The sequence below is a fragment of the Gekko japonicus genome, unplaced genomic scaffold (genome assembly GCF_001447785.1).
Source record: "Gekko japonicus isolate JY-2015 unplaced genomic scaffold, Gekko_japonicus_V1.1 scaffold2476, whole genome shotgun sequence".
NCBI lineage: Eukaryota > Metazoa > Chordata > Lepidosauria > Squamata > Gekkonidae > Gekko > Gekko japonicus.
In genome coordinates, this window is record NW_015168119.1 from 133833 (window position 1) to 152938 (window position 19106).

At 46.5% G+C, this 19106-nt stretch overlaps 1 protein-coding gene across 1 annotated transcript in view; it reads right to left on the bottom strand.

Annotated features, from left to right (window-relative positions):
• Positions 1-19106, bottom strand: part of ALK (anaplastic lymphoma receptor tyrosine kinase) — a gene marked incomplete at its 5' end in the record, with an annotated part of 125632 nt that overhangs the window by 6047 nt on the left and 100479 nt on the right. Inside the window, 4 exon segments of the mRNA XM_015414879.1 lie at positions 1021-1155; positions 2159-2260; positions 3598-3690; positions 14832-14929. Of these exon segments, the coding sequence (XP_015270365.1) occupies positions 1021-1155; positions 2159-2260; positions 3598-3690; positions 14832-14929 (428 nt within the window).

Genomic DNA, 19106 nt, shown 5'->3' on the forward strand with positions numbered 1-19106 from the left:
GAGCAGGGGGTGGAGGAGACGGGGAACCGACGGGAGGGGGGGAAGCTTACCTGGTTCTTCCTCCTCCACCTGTTGAGTTCCTCCCCCCCCCCCACCCCCGCCCCCGTGAGTTTCGCGGGTCTTTCTCTTGTTGTTTACCTAAATTCTTGCCAGTTCCACCCCAAAAACATTCTGTTGACTTACTTCCAAAGCTAGCTGGATCCTGCCACGGGCTTTCTTCATTTAAAAAAAGTGTATTTATTAAGTGGAAGCAAATAATCTTAATATAAGCACTACAGTATAAGCACATCATAAGCCTGCACTGTATAGAACCTGTTTTGGTAGCAGTTAAATTATTATGGCTTTCGCAATCCAGCAAACTATATGGAGAACGGAGAATTCTTTGGAAATTCTGAGTTGCTTTATGGAACTAAGGATGTCCAGGGTACTTTGGCAGGGATCACTGACAGTTAACAAAGACTGGATCTACTTCAGTCTGTAGTTTAAGACATATCCTAATGAAGGCAGTGAGCAGGTACTGAGAGAAGATTGGTTGGGTGGTGGGAGAAAGGAAATGGGAATGAAACAACATAAATCATGAACCTATATGAACAGGAAATTAGTGGAAGAAGAGTGGAATTAGAATGTGGTCAAGAGACTGGTAAGAGGAGAGCTCTGGAGAGAAGCTTTATGGTGCAAGGAAATAAGGAAGGATACGTGAGTTGAGGGAAAATGTTGCGTCCTTCACGATTCATTTCCTGGAAATATCAGGCCTAATGCCATTATGTGAACTTAATTTTTGTTAGAGGCTCTTAGGTTATTTGAAAGAGAATCCAGGGCCTCTTGAACTATTACAAGAGGATAAAGACTCTGAATATCACTCATTAGTGATTAGTACTACCTACCATAATGTCTCCAACTGCACTGCAGCTAATGATACAATAATGAAGCTAAAAGAACTTTCCAGAACAGAAAGAAAGAGTTCCAAAACATAAGATAAATGAGATTTATGGAGCACAGATGTTACTACAAGTTTCCTACACAGGGCCTGGGCAGTTTTTGGGTGGGTCCATCCTTCCTCCATTTGTCACGAACTCCAGAACCTCCTGGTTACTTTTGCTGGGATAGGGCATATATCCAAGAGAGAATATTTCCCACAGCAACACTCCAAATGACCTGGACATAGAAGAACAAGAAATAAGGTCAGGAATACAAAGAATGGAAATTGTGCAAGATTATTTAGAGTGGGGCCAATATGTCCAAAAGACCTTTGTGTTGTGTCACCTAATTTAGTTAGCTGCGTGTTACTTCTGATCAGGGCTTTTTTTGTAGAAAAAGCCCAGCAGGAACTCATTAGCATAATAGGCCACACCCAATAGCAGAAACTCCTTAACATATTAGGCCACACCCCTGACAGCACCATTTATTAGCATATTAGGCCGCACCCACATGTTACCAGAAGTGTGGTCATCCAGCCACACCAACCTTTTGCTTCTTATTCTGTTTACCTTGTTTGTTGTCAAAACCCAGAGCTTTTTTTGTAGCAGGAACTTCTTTGCATGTTAGGCCACACACCCCTAATGTAGCCAATCCTAATGCGTTTCTGCTGTTGGGTGTGGCCTTTATGCTAATGAGTTCCTGCTGGGCGTGGCCAACTCAGGAGCCAGCCAGAACTCCGTTCCTGTGCGTTCCTGCCCCAAAATAGCCCTGCTTCTGATATTACTTGTTGTGGCATCAAAGTCTGAAGTCATATGAGAGATGTCCATATTGGGGGCCCTTCCAACACCAGCATTGCTGCAGTTTTGGGAAAGGATGCACACATTCCTTCTGTCCAGGAAAAGACTTGAACCTTAAATAATTAATTATGCTTGGGGTTTTGTTTTTTTGGCTGCTTTGCTGTTATATTGATTTTTGTTGAGATTGGCTTGGCCATTTATTGGGAGTATTTTATCATTAAACAAAACTAGTTTGGAATGAGAATAACCGCCAATGTGACTTCCAGCCTCTGGCATTACTGAGTGACTCAAGAAGGAGCCAAAATCCAGGGTATCTCACACATCCAAAGGCAGTGTCATAAGGCGTTCCATATCTTTCAGGAGGAATAGGGTGGGGCATAGTATTCAAAATACTGGTCAGCCAGTTTCTTGTAAAACTGTTGAAAAGTACTGAGCAGACCTACCAGGTATCTGTTTTAGATGTGAATATCCCTTCCATGAAGGCTTCAGGTGGCATCCACTTGACTGGCAGCATTGCACATCCCCCTTTTCTATAGTAGCTGGCCCTGATGAGGAACAGAAGTAGACTGTGCAATACATGTGGATTCTAAAGGGACTTGGCACTTTCTGGATTAACATAAAATTCACGCAGAGAAGAATGCAAGCCACATTTCCCCTCTTCAACCTGCATATCACGGGGAGCGAAATCATAACAGCCAGATTGTGATCCGGGATTAAGAGGACAAACGAAGTGTACCCACATGAAGGAAGACAGGGAGTAAGGCACGTAGATCATGGGGGTGCAGGGTCCAACAAATAACACATCGTCCCTTTTTGCTTTAACCCAACACAGTGTAAAGCCTACAGTACTGTAACATTTCTGTCTGCACATTTTCTGTTACATTGTAAATTGACGTCATTGCAACCTGGGATGAATTTTACTCTGACACCACATAGATGGTACAGTTTCCCAGTGGTGATGCCTGGTGGGGTATGTATTAAACAACGGGTGAGGTATGTATTAAACATATTATCAGGGCCAAGCAGATTGACAACAATGTCCTGGGAATCCCTATGGCAGCAGTTCAAATACACCCAACTCATTTGATAGAGAATCCCATTTGTACCATCAACAACTGTGTTCTTGTGGCTAAGGTTCTTAAGCTCCTCAACTAACATCCACGTATGGAAAACTAAAATCCCAAATAAATGCCCTGTAACACTGATGTAAAATAATAAATAATAATAATAATAACTACTACTACTACATTCAGTGTCACAGGCTTAAGTAATTCTTCAGACTGACATTGGAGGGCACTGTAGGGACAGCAGTATTGCATTATGGATTAGAAGTAAGCAAAAAGTCTTGACAACATGCACCATCATTAAAACCTTCCTGGCATTTTTGCAAGTGCAGAATCATTAATCCGAGCATTCTGGCTAAATTCCAGGTTGGATAATTACATTCCTCTGACCCTTCCCCCCTCTTTGATATGCTGTAAACCGAAGAGATTTACTAATGACAGAAAGGCTGAAGGGGATGGGGTCAAAAACCAAAGAGGACAAAGCTGCAAGTCTGGATCTTGTGTAGCCATGATACAGAATTGTGACATTCAGAGTGGAACAAGTGAACAAAAGTGTATGTGGTGGAGGTGGGTTGAGGGCTGCATTAAAAACAACATGCGACAGGAGAATGTGTGAAAATGATGAAGGTGGGGGAATCTAAGGAGGTTGGGAAGAGAAAGAAAACATTAATACTCCAAGGTGGATTTGGAAATATCGCAGAGAAGTCATTCTTGCACCAATCCCCAAATATTTTTTTAAAAAACCCCACAAAGAAGCCAAGCCAAGCAAACAATCCCTGGCCAAGTAATAACCTTCCACCAGGTGATGCCTTTCTTACCTGTATATGTCCCGGGCCATCCCAAAATCTCCAATCTTCGCTATTCTCCCAGGTCCTTTACAAGTGAGAAGGCAATTTCGAGCAGCAATGTCTCTAAGGAAGAAAAAGAGGGAGACTCTGGATATTTCCATTTGTTTTTTCTCACAACTGTGAAACCTTCAGCTATGTTATGCCCTTGGAGGAGTAACTCATGAAAAACTAAGGAAAGAATTCATTGATCACTGAACTTTTTAATTTGCTTGTCTAAAAGGTTAAGACAGGAAGTTCAGCAGCAAAGGATTCAAATCATTCAAGAACTTTCCAAAAATTACTCCCATGAGTAAGTGACAAAAACTGGACAAAAGATTAGAGCTACATTTGTCCATACACTTACCTGAGAATATGTCCTGTTCTTGGGACATTTGTTGTTCATTTGACATACACAGAGCTGGGCTGCAAGGATGGAACTGGGTTCAAGTACTACCTTTGCCAATAACTGAGTGTCTGGCCTTGGGCAAGGCACTAGTTAGTTTCTAGATTTGTAAAATGTATATGATAGTGATCTGGCCCTATAGTTTGAGGTAAGGAGAAAGAAAACTGTTATGTATTGTGTTATATGGATGAGCCTGAGCTTCAGTCACAAGCTCCATAGAGTCTCAGTATCTGAAAATCAACAGCCTGATTGGCTGCTGTTATGCAATGGACCAATCAGGGAAGACTATGACTTTTAGCGGGAACAAAGCCTATTGGTCCTAAACACTCACATTATTGGACCTTACTGTTCTAGGGGTGTGGTTTAGCCAGTTCCAAACTGTATATAAGCTGGGGTAGTTCTATGTTGTGTTGTGTTCTGAAATCACTCATTAAAGAAAGAGCTGCCTGATCTCGAGTTACAACAGAAACAAAAACTGTAAAGAGCTGTTTCAAATTCAGAATATATTAAGGGAAAGGTTTATAAGTAGGTCTACTGGTTAGACAAAGATATGGTCATATGCAATAATAGACACAGAGATAGTAGCCAGCACAAGTGAAATGCACAGACTAGCTATAGGTTTCTGGATGCAATTTTACTTGTGTAAAGTGGTCAATTGTGCAATATATATGACTGAGATTTCAGCACTTGCTTTTACCACTAAGGAGAAGATAAAATTTCTTTTCCAAATCAAAGGCTGTTTCCCTCTATTGAATATGTTTTTCTTTATAATACCTCAATCCATTTTGAAGGTGGGCATTCACAAAGTCGGAATGGGAGGAAGAAGTCCATTCACAAATGCATACCTAAATCATTCCTTTAGTAAGTCTCTCCCATACAAGAGGCTTCTAATTAATTTGCTGAGCACACTGGCTGAAGTATGAGCTGTGAACAAATCACACACTTGCTGGTTCAACCTCAGTCATGCACCCACTGTAACCTCAGGCAAGCTGCTGTTTCTCATCCTCAGCCTCCCCCATGCCCTCAGCTGCCAGGGAAGCAGAACCCCAGACAGATTCCCTCTGGGGCGCCTTCAGGCCACCAGAGTCAACCTAGACTTCAGGCTAAACTACATGCTACGTTTTTGAATGACTTAGGTTGGCGCAACCCTGGCTTGCTACAGCCACATGGCAGCTATGGAAAACTTACTTCCCCAAGTGTCACAAGGCCTGAGTTGGATCAGCTGCTGAAGGAGGAAGGGCCCCATATTGTTTTCATGAGCGGAAATGGGAGGTCCTTTTTGCTGTGCTGCAAGGAATCCATGTGAAGTATTCTGTGCACAAGCAGCCACACAATGAGGCAAAAACCTCTCCCCTGTGGCCACTTCAGCTCAGGAAATTGTGGGGGAGGTGATAAAGCCCCCTCCTCCCCCAGGACCACAACCCCATGTAAAACACATAGAAGGAAAGGTACTTAAACGTGCTACCATAAATGTTCGATGCTCTGAGGGAACACTAAGGGCAGATAAATAATGAGGGGGTTCTCCCGTTGGAATAATTCCAAGCACTAATGGGAACAAACCTGTCTTCATCTACTCCAGGTTGAAATAAAATCAAACTAAGTTATTAGGTGTGTTAATCTTTTCTTGAGGTCTGAAAGAGATGAGGAGGCGATATCTTCAGGAGTGATTCCTAGTCTCGAAAACGTATCACCTAGTGTCCTGAACCAGTAGCTATAAGCTCAATCGTAGCTGAAGAGGTACCGAAGACCATCTGTTGGAGTGGCATACAGAATTTTCATTCTAAAATTTAAAGTGTGGAGCCACACTATTGCTTCACCTGATTTGATGCCTACCAGGGTGGCAATACATGAGGGGAAAATTAATAGAGATTATCCACTGACTCATTAACCACTGTGATCCAAATTGGGACACCGCAGAGAAGCTGGGCAAGGGCTCGAGCTGTAAAAACCCATAGTGCTGCTGGAAATTACTAAGCGGCCCCCCCATAACAAAGGCTATTGATTGCTTTTATATAACTTTTATATAAGCTTTTTGCCTGTGTCCAAGACTTTGGATTTAGAATAATTTACCTCTAAGGACTGGTGATCTCAATAAAGCAAAAATGGTTTTCATTACATTCCTAAGGCCAGCTCTACTTCTAGAAAGAAAAGGAGCATCATCTGGATATAACAAAATCAAAATGAGGTGCTTAGCTAAGATGGGAGGGCAAAACTAGTGTCCCTTAGGTGTGCTCAGCAGTTCCTTTAAATACAAATTTAAAAGTAAAGACAGCCTTGCTTAACACCCTTGATTGTCCTGATCTTCTCAGAGAGCCGTCCATCAAAAGTGCAACGTACCTGGGTGGAAGTGTTCATATAAAGAAGATGAATAAGCTATAAAAGGCGACAATCTATAGACGTTGTCTTCAGTTTTTCCCAAAGATACCTTCTAGGCACAGAGCAAAATGCTGCCTTTAGAACTCCTCTAGGGACTAAATATTTATAGGCTAGATGATCTAAGATACTGTGGCCTGGCCAGAAACCAATTTGCTCTGGACCAAGAATATTAGAATGCTGCATGCAGTCTTGCAATTTGCCCAAGCAAAAGGGAGGAGTAAATCTTCTCTAATACAGACAACAAAGTAATAGGACGATAATTTGCTGGGTAAACCTTAGAGTCAGTTTTATAATTTGGGACAATGATGCCTTCTTGTCATGATGTAGGAATGTGTTCTGTATTCTTAACATGAGTGAATAACATGACAAGTAAAGGCACCCACTCACCAATCCAAGTTATTTCTAGTTGCTTCTAATGGAGTACTGTCTGGGCCAGGAGCCTTATTAGGAGAAAACGTGTAGAAATCCTTCATGGGTAATTGTGTTTCAGGGGTATAGGCGCTGTTCCCATCGGCCAAAGGGTTACTATATACCTCAAAGAAGAAGGATTCTCAGACTCCAGGAGGTGTAATGTCAGAAAAATATTTTTTAAATCCATATGAGTTGTCCCGAGGGCAAGCCACCCCAAGGCTGGCTGCCGCCGCTCAGGACCAGTGATAGCGACGAGGGGTCGTCCAGCTCGTGTGACAGCGAGGTGGAGGATGTGGGCAGAGCCCCGCCCCTAAGGTACCTCCCACCGCACATCCCCGCCCCTGCGTGTTGGAGGTCTCGCCGGAGCAGCTCTACACCGGGGCCCTTGGGCAACAGCGCATGGATAGAGCAGGAGCCCTGGGTGCCGCACTGCTACAGGAGGGCAACCGGCACAGCCCACCACCATGGATCTCTCCCAGTTTGGACAGTGGCTCACAGAGCATCAGGCCCAGCTGGTGTAAGACTTGGCCCAGCAACAGCAGGCAACACAGGCATCCCTGTTCCATGACTTACAGCAAGCCCTGACCACCTGGGGCGGGGACAGAGGTAACAGCCCACCTGTGGGTCTTGGGTGTGGCCCTTGGGCAGCCTTGACGAAACTTGGCCCTGAGGATGACATAGAGGCCTTTTTGGAGGTGTTTGAGCGCTTGGCTTCGGCGGGAGGGCGGGGTAAAAATCAAATAATAAAATAAATAAATAAATAAATTGGCCGAATCGGCCCAATGCCCCAAAACACAGTGGGCCTTTGCTATTGGGCCCTACCTGTCGGGTGAAGCACAGGCAGCGATGTGGTCCCTGGAAAAGACTGAAGCAGCCAACTATAAGCTTAAAGCAACCATCCTTAACCGGTACGGGATGACCCTGGAGATGCACCAACAGAGGTTTCGTTCTGTGGCGATAGTTCCAGCAGGGCGCCCACGGGCCACCTTGGCCGCCCTTAAAGATGCGGCCACGTGCTGGTTGCAGCCTTCCTTGGATGATGGGAGGTGCATCGTAGAATTATTAGTGGTGGAACAGCTCCTCCAGATCTTCCCACCCAGGGCCTGACACTGGGTGGCTTGCTGGCGCCCAATGAAAATCCTTGAGGCCCAGGAGCTCTGGGAAAATTTCCAAGCAGCCGAAGGATGGGAGATATCGCTATGCCCGGAGCCTCCCCAACCAGGGAAGAGTACCATGCCGCAACCCAAGGCCCCAGCGGAGGACACCCGACCTCGTGGAGTTCCCAACTGGGGGCATGGTGGCTGTGCCAGAACCCCGGGAGCCCAAGCTCTACCAGGACCCAGTCCCCTGTGGCGTCCCCCTGCTCAGGTGCTGGCCAGCAAAGATCTGGGAGGGAGCCACCCCAGACACTCCAGGAATAGACTCCCCCAAAGGGGGTGCAGGGCCCTTGCTTCTCCTGTGGGCCGTGGGGCTACTACTGGTGAGACTGCCCCCTTATGGAGTGCAACTGGAGCAGTGTGACCACCATGCAAGCTGTGGGTGGCCGGTCTCGCACACTCGCATGGACTGCCCCCATGCGCCTTGGGGGCCGGCTCCTCATGGCCTTCCTGGATAGTGGTAGATCTGTCGATGATACGCCAGCGACTCCTACCCCAGCATTTCCCCATTCTCCGAACCACCGCCATATCACATTTCCATGGGCATGTAAAGTGGAGCCCGATAGTTATGGTACCGCTACGTTACCTAGGTCAGGTACACGAGGTGCCACTGGCAAAAGTAGAGAACCTTCCATATCCTATTCTGTTGGGAAGAGATGCCCCCTTCAATTTAGTGCAGCAAATCGGGGCCAGCACGGGTGAGTTGGCCGCAGCTGGAGGTGAGGAAGACGACGGCCGAGATGACGGGGAAGTGGGGCCAGCCCCTCCGTGTCCGAGAGACGACGGAGACGGAATAGTGCTTCACTGGCAAGGGAACCATGAGTTCTTGAGGGCTCAATGGGAGGACAACAGCCTCGCTGATCTTCGTGACCAGGTGGTGCTAAGTGATGGGGTGGTCCAGGACCAAAGATGAAGTCAACGCTGGCCTCGGGTGGTGGTATCAAACGACCTCCGGAGCCAAGAGGCAAAAGGGAGAGTGGGAACTCGTCATCAGATCCTAGTCCCAAGGGAGTTCCGGGGGGAGGTTTTGGCACAGGCCCATGACCACACCTTAGCCAGCCATCAAGGACAATGGAACACCCTAGAATGAATACTGGAGCATTTGTACTGGCCCACCGTGGACCAGGATGTAAAGGAGTACTCCAAAATGTGTGAGCCCTGCCAGCGCTTATCGAACAGGGCAGCTCCCCGGGCCCCGTTGACACCAATGCCAATCATAGGGGTCCCCTTTGAAAGGGTCACCATGGACTTTGTAGGGCCCTTGCCGTGGATGCCCAGGGGGGCTCGGTACTTGCTAGTCCTAATGGATTATGCCACACGTTACCCCGAAGCTGTCCCTTTACCCCATATGAAGAGCGCCACAGTGGCCCGGGCCCTTATGTGTTTCTTTGCACAAGTGGGGCTTCCAGCGGAGATCCTTACAGACAGTGGGTCACCATTCACAGCCCGCTTATTACAACAGGTGTTTGAGACCCTAAACATCAAGTCCCTCTTGACAGCCATACATCACCCACAGACAGATGGGCTTGTAGAGAGGCTCAACCAAAAACTGAAAGGCATGTTGCGGAAGGCATCAAGGGACAACCCAGCCTCCTGGGACTTATATGTTGATCCCTTGGTCTTTGCCCTCCGGGAGACCCCACAGGCGTCTACAGGCTATTCCCCCTTTGAGCTCCTGTACAGCAGGACACCCCATGGCATCTTGGGTCTACTAAAAGGTGCTTGGGCAGACCCAGAAGCGCCCCAGGCACTCCCCACAAGGGAATATGTAAGGCAGTTGCGAGAACGCCTCGGGTATATCCGGACCGATGCGAGACAGAACCTCACCTTAGCACAGCAAAGACAGAAGCAACAATAAGATAAGGGCACTAAACCACGGACCCTAAGAACATAAGAGATGCCAATGTTGGATCAGGCCAAAGGCCCATCCAGTCCAACACTCTGTATCACACAGTGGCCAGAAATACCAGTGCCATCAGGAGGTCCACCAGTGGGGCCAGGACATTAGAAGCCCTCCCACTGTTGACCCCCCCAAGCACCAAGATGACAGAGCATCACTTGCCCCAGAGTCCCTATCTATACCTTGTGGCTAATAGCCACTGATGGACTTCTGCTCCATATGCTTATCTAATTCCCTTTTGAAGCCGTCCATGCTTGTAGCCGCCACCACTTCCTGTGGCAGTGAATTCCAAGTGTTAATCACTCTTTGGGTGAAGAAGTACTTCCTCTTATCCGTTCTAACCCGACCGCTCAGCAATTTCATGGAGTGCCCACGAGTTCTTGTATTGTGAGAAAGGGAGAAAAGTACCTCTTTCTCTACCTGCTCTTTCCCATGCATAATCTTATAAACCTCAATCATGTCACCCCTCAGTCGTCGTTTCTCCAAGCTAAAGAGCCCTAAGCGCCTTAACCTTTCATCATAGGGAAAGTGTTCCAACCCCTTTATCATTCGAGTTGCCCTTTTCTGCACTTTTTCCAAAGCTATAATATCCTTTTTAAGGTGTGGTGACCAGAATTGCACACAGTATTCCAAATGATTTATATAGGGGCATTATGATATTGGCTGATCTGTTTTCAATACCCTTCCGAATAATCCCCAGCATAGCATTGGCCTTCTTTATTGCAGTCACACACTGTCTCGACATTTTCAGTGAGTTATCTACTACAACTCCAAGATCTCTCTCTTGATCAGTCTCTGCCAGTTCAGACCCCATCAACGTGTATTTATATTTAGGATTTTTGGCTCCAATGTGCATCACCTTGCACTTGGCCACATTGAACCCCATTTGCCATGTTGACGCCCACTTGCCCATCTTTGACAGATCCCTTTGGAGTGCCTCACAATCCTCACTGGTTTTCACCACCCTGAACAACTTTGTATCATCCGCAAATTTAGCCACTTCATTGCTTACTTCCAACTCCAAATCATTAATGAACAAGTTAAAAAGCAGTGGACCAAGTACTTATCCCTGCGGTACCCCACTGCTTACCCCCCTCCATTGAGAGAACTGCCCATTTATACCCACTCTCTGTTTTCTATTAATTAGCCAGTTTTTGATCCATAAAAGGACTTGTCCTTTTATCCCATGATTTTTGAGCTTACTTAGGAGCCTTTGATGAGGAACTTTATCAAAAGCTTTCTGGAAGTCAAGGTAAACACTATCTATTGGATCCCCCTTGTCCACATGTTTGTTCACCCCCTCAAAGAACATTAACAGGTTTGTAAGACAAGATCTTCCTTTACAGAACCCATGCTGTGTCTGCCTCCATAGGTTTTGTTCATCTATGTGCCTACTAATTCTTTCCTTAATAATGGTTTCCACCAATTTACCCGGTATCGACGTCAGACTGACTGGCCTGTAATTTCCCGGATCTCCTCTGGAACCCTTTTTAAAGATGGGAGTGACATTAGCTACCTTCCAGTCCTCAGGAATAGAGGCAGATTTTAAGGAAAGATTATTTTGTCAGGAGATCCACAAGTTCACATTTGAGTTCTTTCAGAACTCTCGGATGTATGCCCTCCAGCCTGGCGCCCAAGTGTTGGTGTCTAGGGCCGTGATGGCCCAACCGCACGGAGACCCCTGGCAGGGGCTATTTACGGTGCTCCGGGCATTGGGGCCCCTCACATATGAGGTCAAGTGTGGCCCAGGTCGGCACCAGAGCAAGCACATCCACATCAATGACCTGAAAGAGTGGCAGGCCAGGCAGGAGCCCTAGCCAGGGGACACAAGGGTGTCCAACGGAGATGAGGTCCACCTGGCCAGGGACCCCACAGAACCCTTCGATGGCCAGTTCCCTTGGGGAGCGGGAGAAGACCCACACGAGGAGCCAGTCCTGGACCAAACTCTGTCAGACGACCTACGGGAAGAGGTTCGACAGGTGTTGGCCAAGATTGTCGACATATTCTCCGCAACCCCTGGGTTCATGGCTGCTGCCCTTCATCGGATAGGGACCCCAGCCGGGCGAGTGGCCAGAGCCAAGTGGCACCCACTGCTTAGAAAACAATGGAATCTCGTCAATAAAGAAGTGGAAGACATGCTAGCATTGGATATCATCGAACCATCATGAAGCGCCTGGCGCAGCCCCATTGTCCTGGTCCCAAAACTGGACGGCACGGTGCGCTTCTGCATTCATTATAGAGAAGTGAATAAGTTAACTACCTTTGATGCTTCCCCAATTCCTTGAACGGATGTCCTCATTGACCAGCTGGGAGCAACTCACTTCTTGTCAGTCCTAGATCTCACAAAGGGGTACTGGCAAATCGCGGTGGTGGAAGAGGATAGAGAAAAGACGGTGTTTGCCACCCCCAGGGGTCTCGTTCAGTTTAAGAGGATGCCGTTTGGTTTAAACGGAGCAGCGGCAACCTTTCAACGCCTCGTTGATGTGGTACTAGCCCAATGTGAAGGGTTTTCAAGTGCTTATATTGATGACATATATAGCCCTGATTGGCCCTCACATCTTTAACATTTACAAGCCGTCCTAGATGCGTTGAAACGAGCGTGTCTCAGAGCCAACCCTTAGAAAAGTCACATAGGTTTCAGAGAGTTACGTTATCTTGGCTTCTTAGTCGGTCACGGGAAACTACAGCCCTTACCCGACAAGGTATTTGCATTGGAGACCCAGACCCCACCTCGGACAAAGTGACAGCGAAGGAAATTCCTGGGCTTTGTTGGCTATTATAGTCGCTTCATCCCTCACTTCGCTACCACCGCCAGCCCCCTGTTCAACTGCCTAGCCAAGACCAGGCCAAACACCATCCTGTGGGGCACATCGCAAACATTCACCTTCAAATGGCTGCAGGACAGTTTGTCATGAGGACCAGTCCTGCACAACCCTAACTTCAACCTTCCCTTCTCCCTCCATACCGATGCCTCTGGGACCAGGCTCGGGGCAGTGTTGACGCAGGACATCGAAGGCACGGAGCGACCAATTCTCTTCATTAGTAGAAAGTTGCAACCCACAGAACGCAACTACTTCACTGTCGAGAAGAAGGCCCTAGTGGTCAAATGGGCAGTCAGGGCATTGCAATTTTACCTCACTAATAATCCCTTTAGGCTGAATGTGGATCATGCCTCATTGCTCTGGATAGACTGCATGAAGGACAACGCCCCCTGGGTGTTACGATGGTATTTAGCCCTCCTGCCTCTTTGTTTTACAGTACATCACAGAGCTGGAAAAGATCACCTAGCGCCCGACTACCTCTCAAGGATCCACAAAGAAATGGAAGAGGGTCCCCAGTCCCGGCATTGTGTGGGGGTGTGTACCGAGGGCGAGCCACCCCAGGGCTGGCTGCCGCCGCCACTCGGAACCCTGCCGCCACCAGCTACCCCAGCCCAGACCACACCGGAAACTACTGGAGACCAAGGTCGACCCGCCGTGACAACAACGCGTCCCCCAGGGCCCGACAGGGCGAGTCCAGATCGTTCAGGCAACGCCAACCCCGAGAAGCGACCGGCCCCATGGGGAAGCACCCCGGGAAGAGAGCAGGGGACCATGCCGGGCCATCGGCACACCCACGGCCCAGAGGAGCATGGGGAGGAAGAGATGCAGGACTGACACGTACATTGGGGCGGAGATAGGGAGCCGGGCAGAAGCCACAGCCATAGCTCAGCGTCCCTGCATAAGAGGAGGGGGTGGGGCCAAGGAGGAGGGTGGAGGGTGGAACACAGGGGAGAACAGGTGACACGGAGTGGGAATAAAAGGGGGAACAGAGGCAGAGGCCAAGGCGGATGAGAAGGCACTGGAAAGACGACAGACAGGAGCTGCGAGAGAGAGAGAGAGAGAGAGAGAGAATTGTCTGACCAAGTCGAGGGAGCGCGGAGGGTGGTGACGTAACCTCCTTCCCTCCCGATAGTCTGAGGCCTCTGTAGTCCCCCCCCGGGTGGTGGGGCACAGTGGCGCATAGCTTGCAGCAGACGGGGACCAGTGATAGCAACAAGGGGTCATCCAGCTCGTGTGATGTGAGTCAAAGACCAAGCCCCAGAATTTGGCTGAGTCTTTACTCTGAGAGGCTAATATCAATTAATCCCATTTGTGCCACATTGCTACTCTTCTTTTTTTTTTAACGCAAGCAGATTCTTGTGAGTATAGATAGGAACTCTCAGCCTGGGGCAAGTGATGCACTGTATTCTTGGTGCTCGGGGGGGGGCAACAGTGGGAGCGCTTCTAGTGTCTTGGCCCCACTGCTGGACCTCCTGATGGCACCTGGTATTTTTGGCCACTGTATGACAGAGTGTTGGACTGGATGGGCCACTGGCCTGATCCAACATTGCCTGTTCTTATGTTTTTATGTTTTGCCAACAATAGATCTGGCAAAGAATTCAGGGAATGAACCTGTCTAAAATGATGCTGTTTTTGGATCACTAACCTTTTAGCTTTTCTGCAACTAGAGTCAAACCAGGTATTTATAGGAGAGTGCTTAATAAAAGGTTTTATAAAATATGGACAAAGCATAGAGACAAAATATGAATAAGAATCTGTTAAAGAACCATTTCCTAAAATAATTTCTGAATGGATTCCATGAAACAAGCTAGTATACAGGACTGATCATATCATTTAATAAAGAATGTGTTTATTTTAAATGGTTTAATATTTTGAATTATACCGATGGAGCTTAGTATCAAAATGTTTTTGGAATTAGTGTTTAGTGCTGTCACCCAATTTTTTTAAAGCATGGGATTCCACATGACACAAAATTTGCTCCCTGAACTTTGGCTTTTGTTTCTTTTTTATTTTCTGAGACATTGAACCTCTAGGGCACAAACATCCTCAGCAGGCATTGCTCTCACACACATCCTTTAGTCAGCCTGTTGCCAATAATGACACACATTCAGGGGCATTAGGCAGCAGTCTTTCAACAAGAAAATGCTCCTGCTTACCTGTGGATGAAGTGATTTTCTTCCAAATACTGACAGCCACAAGCAATGTCACGAGCCACATGAAGCAAGTCCAACATGGTCAGGGAGGAAGGATGGCTCTAAAAAACAATACAAACACCAAATTGGTAACTGCTTATATATCCACACAGGAATGAACTACCATTGGGGTAGGCCAACATTAAGAGACCGTTTTTCAAAAGACAACAAACTTTGAGTGGCCACAATATCTTCTGAAATCTGGTATGGTTTTTAGACTTCTGAAATTTTCAGTGTACATTAATTGTGAAGAGCCATTGCCATGTTGAGGTCACATTATTGAAAACATAAAAAAGCTATGAACAGTTTCTGCACAGGATTTAGAAACCAGAGGGCATTTAAAAAGTTATTTCAAGGGTTAGGTTACAACAGTCTTCCATCTCCTTCGCCCTTCTTTATGATCCTATTATACACCAGGCATCCCATCAAACCTTTCCTTTGCCAGCTCCATGGCTGACAAAACCTTTGAATTCTACAGCCTGCATGCCTATTAAGTACGCTGAAAGGGGGAAATTACCCTAAATGGGACAATTTATATCAATAACCCAAATATGGTTTTCTAGCTTTCAAACTGAAGTCCATTTTACTGCTAAATCTGGATCCACTGAGCACTAAAATGAAAATGTACAGACAAGAGGAACATTTCCCATATACTTCTCCTTTTTCCATTGCCCAGATTAATGAGTGGAAAGAACAGATAACACGTGCTCTCTGTGCCTACAAGGCAATCCAGACATGGAAGCAGATATCCTATTTCCAAGTGCAGATCTCCCTCCTGCTGTACATCTGCAAAAATACTGGCACCAGGGCTGCTCCTCCCCACATCTAGTCCTCAAGACTGTGCATCCCTTGAGATATCGAGGGGAAGGGAAACATCAACAGAATGGACTGTACTGATTATCTGTTTGGGAAATAAAAGAACTGATTGGAGGTCATGATTGCCAGCTGTGTGTTCAAGGGAAGATCCACACTCACAGGCAGTGAGCATACAGCCCTCTGCATTGTATGGAAGGATTTCTTGGGGGGGGGGGGCTTTGATTTATTATTTTGGTGTATCATACAGCTGGAAAGAAAAGGTCAAGAACTAGAGTTTCCAATTACCTCTAGTAAAAGCTAGAGGTAATTGTGCCGTTACATGCAAGTGTACGTACATAAACAGTTTTTGCTATTCTGGATTTTGTTACCCCCAGATTGAAAGAGGTTTATAGGTGGCAGGAAGCTATTTCAAGCAAGGCAAGTGATCGGGTTGGATACTGCGAACACTGCAATAGGAGGCTAGAGAAAGGAGGCAGAACATTCTTGCAGAATGCCTTCTGTTCATTTTCCTACCTGTGGACCAAAGGCATAACCAGGTAAAAAGTAGCAATTTATGGCAAAACGTGTGACTCTCCTGGGTTTATCTGACTCTTGGACTTGGAGAGGCTGGAAGTTCAAGCCAACCATCCGCCCCTACCAACTTTTTCCATTGGAAAACGGAGGGGCTGCAAAAGACAAGCACTAAATCCTAGTAAAGCATGTGCCCCTGCTAGGTACTGATGCCTCTGGACTAGGGATGTTACAGGAGAAAGGTAGAAAATTCTGCTGAGACATTTGGCCTTGCCAGATTTTGCTACCCTGGACTGAATGGTGATTTCTGGCAAGTGGGGCTGGGAAGAAAGGAAACAAGTTGTGGCAGGATATCTACTCCTGCTAGAGTTTTCTATCTTAGACCAGGGAAGGGTACAGGTGAAAACAAGATTTCTGCTGCTGTCAGATTTTGTTGTGTGTGGACAAAGGGAATCTCCAGGCGAAACGCAGCAAATTCCAGCAGGACATCTGAAACTGCTACATTTTGCATCTTTTAAATTTAATAAAGCAACATAAATCAGGCAGTTTCCCCATCTGTTTCATTGCCAGATTTTGCAACACTTAAACATAATCTCTCCCACTCAATCCACTTTACTTTTTGAAAATGGCTTCTCCCAGATAATTGCCCCAAATCCTCTCCAGTCTCAATTATGTTTACATCTACTTCAGGATATCAAAATAAACTGAAATGATGCCTTTATTTCCCCCCGTAAGCACTTGTCTCAGTTAGTCAATTCTGGGAGTGAGTAAGGGCACGATTACTGCAGTTATATTCAATAGTTTTCACTGAGTATGCTCAGACATTTGAGCATGCAAAAAAAAAAGAGAAAAGAAAAGCCAAACCTAGGGACATCTGGCAGGGAGGCAAATTCTCACACTAATACTGGAATTGAGGAACACAACTGGCAAGAGGAGCATTCTGACAGTGTCTTTGTCCTCAGGTATGTGGGCAGCCCTGTAGCTAGGACATTTTTGATGGGAAGGGGGTGGCCTCAAGGTACTTAAGTCACTTCTGGAAGTGACATAGGCATATGGGAGGGTTATGCCAGGTTTCCCATGTCAGTTCTCTAACTCTTGAGGAGTAAGAAGAGTGGAAAGGGAAACCCAGGGTGGGCCATTCTCTGCACCTCGTGTGGGGGAAAGGCAAGCTAATGGTGTCGTTCCTCTTAGTTCCAAGGGGCCCTGTGGCTGTCCCTGCCCACTGGCACCTGCTGCCACGCTACCCCCTTCCTTGTCAGCTGCGCTGCTGGGGAAGGGAAAGGAGATGATAAGCCACTCGAGACTCCTTCGGGTAGTGAAGGGCTGCAGGGTGCAGCAGCATACACACACACACACCCCAGCGCAGTGCCTGCACTTGCCCCACTCAAGAGACTCAGCCAGCCCCTCCGCTGCGTGATGAGGCACCTGCACACATGACGGACTGCTTAAAGTGACAATAATAAGTAAAGGAACCCCCCCCCCGACAATGGTGGTGATGAGTGGGCACTGCTTATCCTGCTCCAGGGCAAGAGGCAGGGCCGGCCGGGATAGACACTGCTATAGCCTCGGTCCTTGTTGGGGGGAACAGAACAGGTCTTTTGTGGGCAGTGGATAAGGCGGCAGCAGCAGGGTGCCTTGGTCATAGCCCACCCCCTCCAGTGGCGGAGCCCCATCAGCAGCACCCACCCAGCCTAGCCGATCAGGGACCGGCTTCGCACAGACCTTTCCCTTCCTTTCCATGGGTGGCGGCTAATGGGAGCGACAGCCCAAAGCTCACTGTGGGAGGCTCAGAGGTTCCTTGGGATGGGAAGGGACAGGGCAGGCTCCAGAGGAGAGCCTATGAATCCACAAGGGTTAAGCTGACACTAAATATTATAAACATACAAAATTTATTCAGGTGTACACATTTTTTAAAAAACTTAGACTCGTTAAAAATATTCACATTCAGACATGAAAAATTTTTCAACATACATACATAGATGGGTTAGTGCTGTGCAACTGAACCAAACGCGTTTCGGCCCCAAAGGACCTTTCTCAGTGGTCACAATCCAAAATACAAACTTGACATACATTCAAAAAAAGTTTTTTTTAACATCAGATGTTAAGTACATATGCAATATCAGGCCAGATGTTGTATCCTAAATATTGATTACAGAAAGAAAAAGAGGGGAAAGGGAAACAAAGAAAAATTCATTATAGTTCCCCATGTACTTACATTACTACTAATTGAAAAATAATATATATAAAAAGTAAGAATTACCGTATATATTTATATGTATATTATTGTTTTATATGATAGGCCTCAGGTATAGCCAATTAAAGTCCACCAATACTTCTAAATATAAAAGGGAATGGAAAATTACATACATTTATATTTTTCAGAAAGAAATTCTTCTTTTATTAAAAAAATTTCAAGAAATTTTGAATTGGCCTACTAACCTGGCAGCATAGATTTGCGTGAGTTGAATGTATGTCACTCCATCCTGTACAAATTCTGGTATAGGTTACTATACTGTCCACCATATATAGCATTACTAGGGTGATGCAATCACCAATTAACTGTGCATTTCAATCAGGAGAGATGCAAAATAGAAGGAGGGGCAGAAGGAAGAGCAACCATGAAGTGAAGATGAGAGAAGGATTTTGTACTCACAACTACTGCAAACATTCATAAAAATTCATAAACGTACAGATTTCATGCAAAGAGCAGGTCCAGTCATCACAAACAGCAAGTCCAGTCCACTTCCTCATTAAGTCCATATGGTGCCCATGTTTTTAATTTACTAATCCAGAACAGTTCTCTTCTCAGGAGTATTCTGTGTATATTCTGGCCTGAAGTCTTCACAGTCTCTATAATCCAAAATAGCAAGGCTGGATTAGGGACTTCGCTCAATTTAAATTATATTCTTTCTG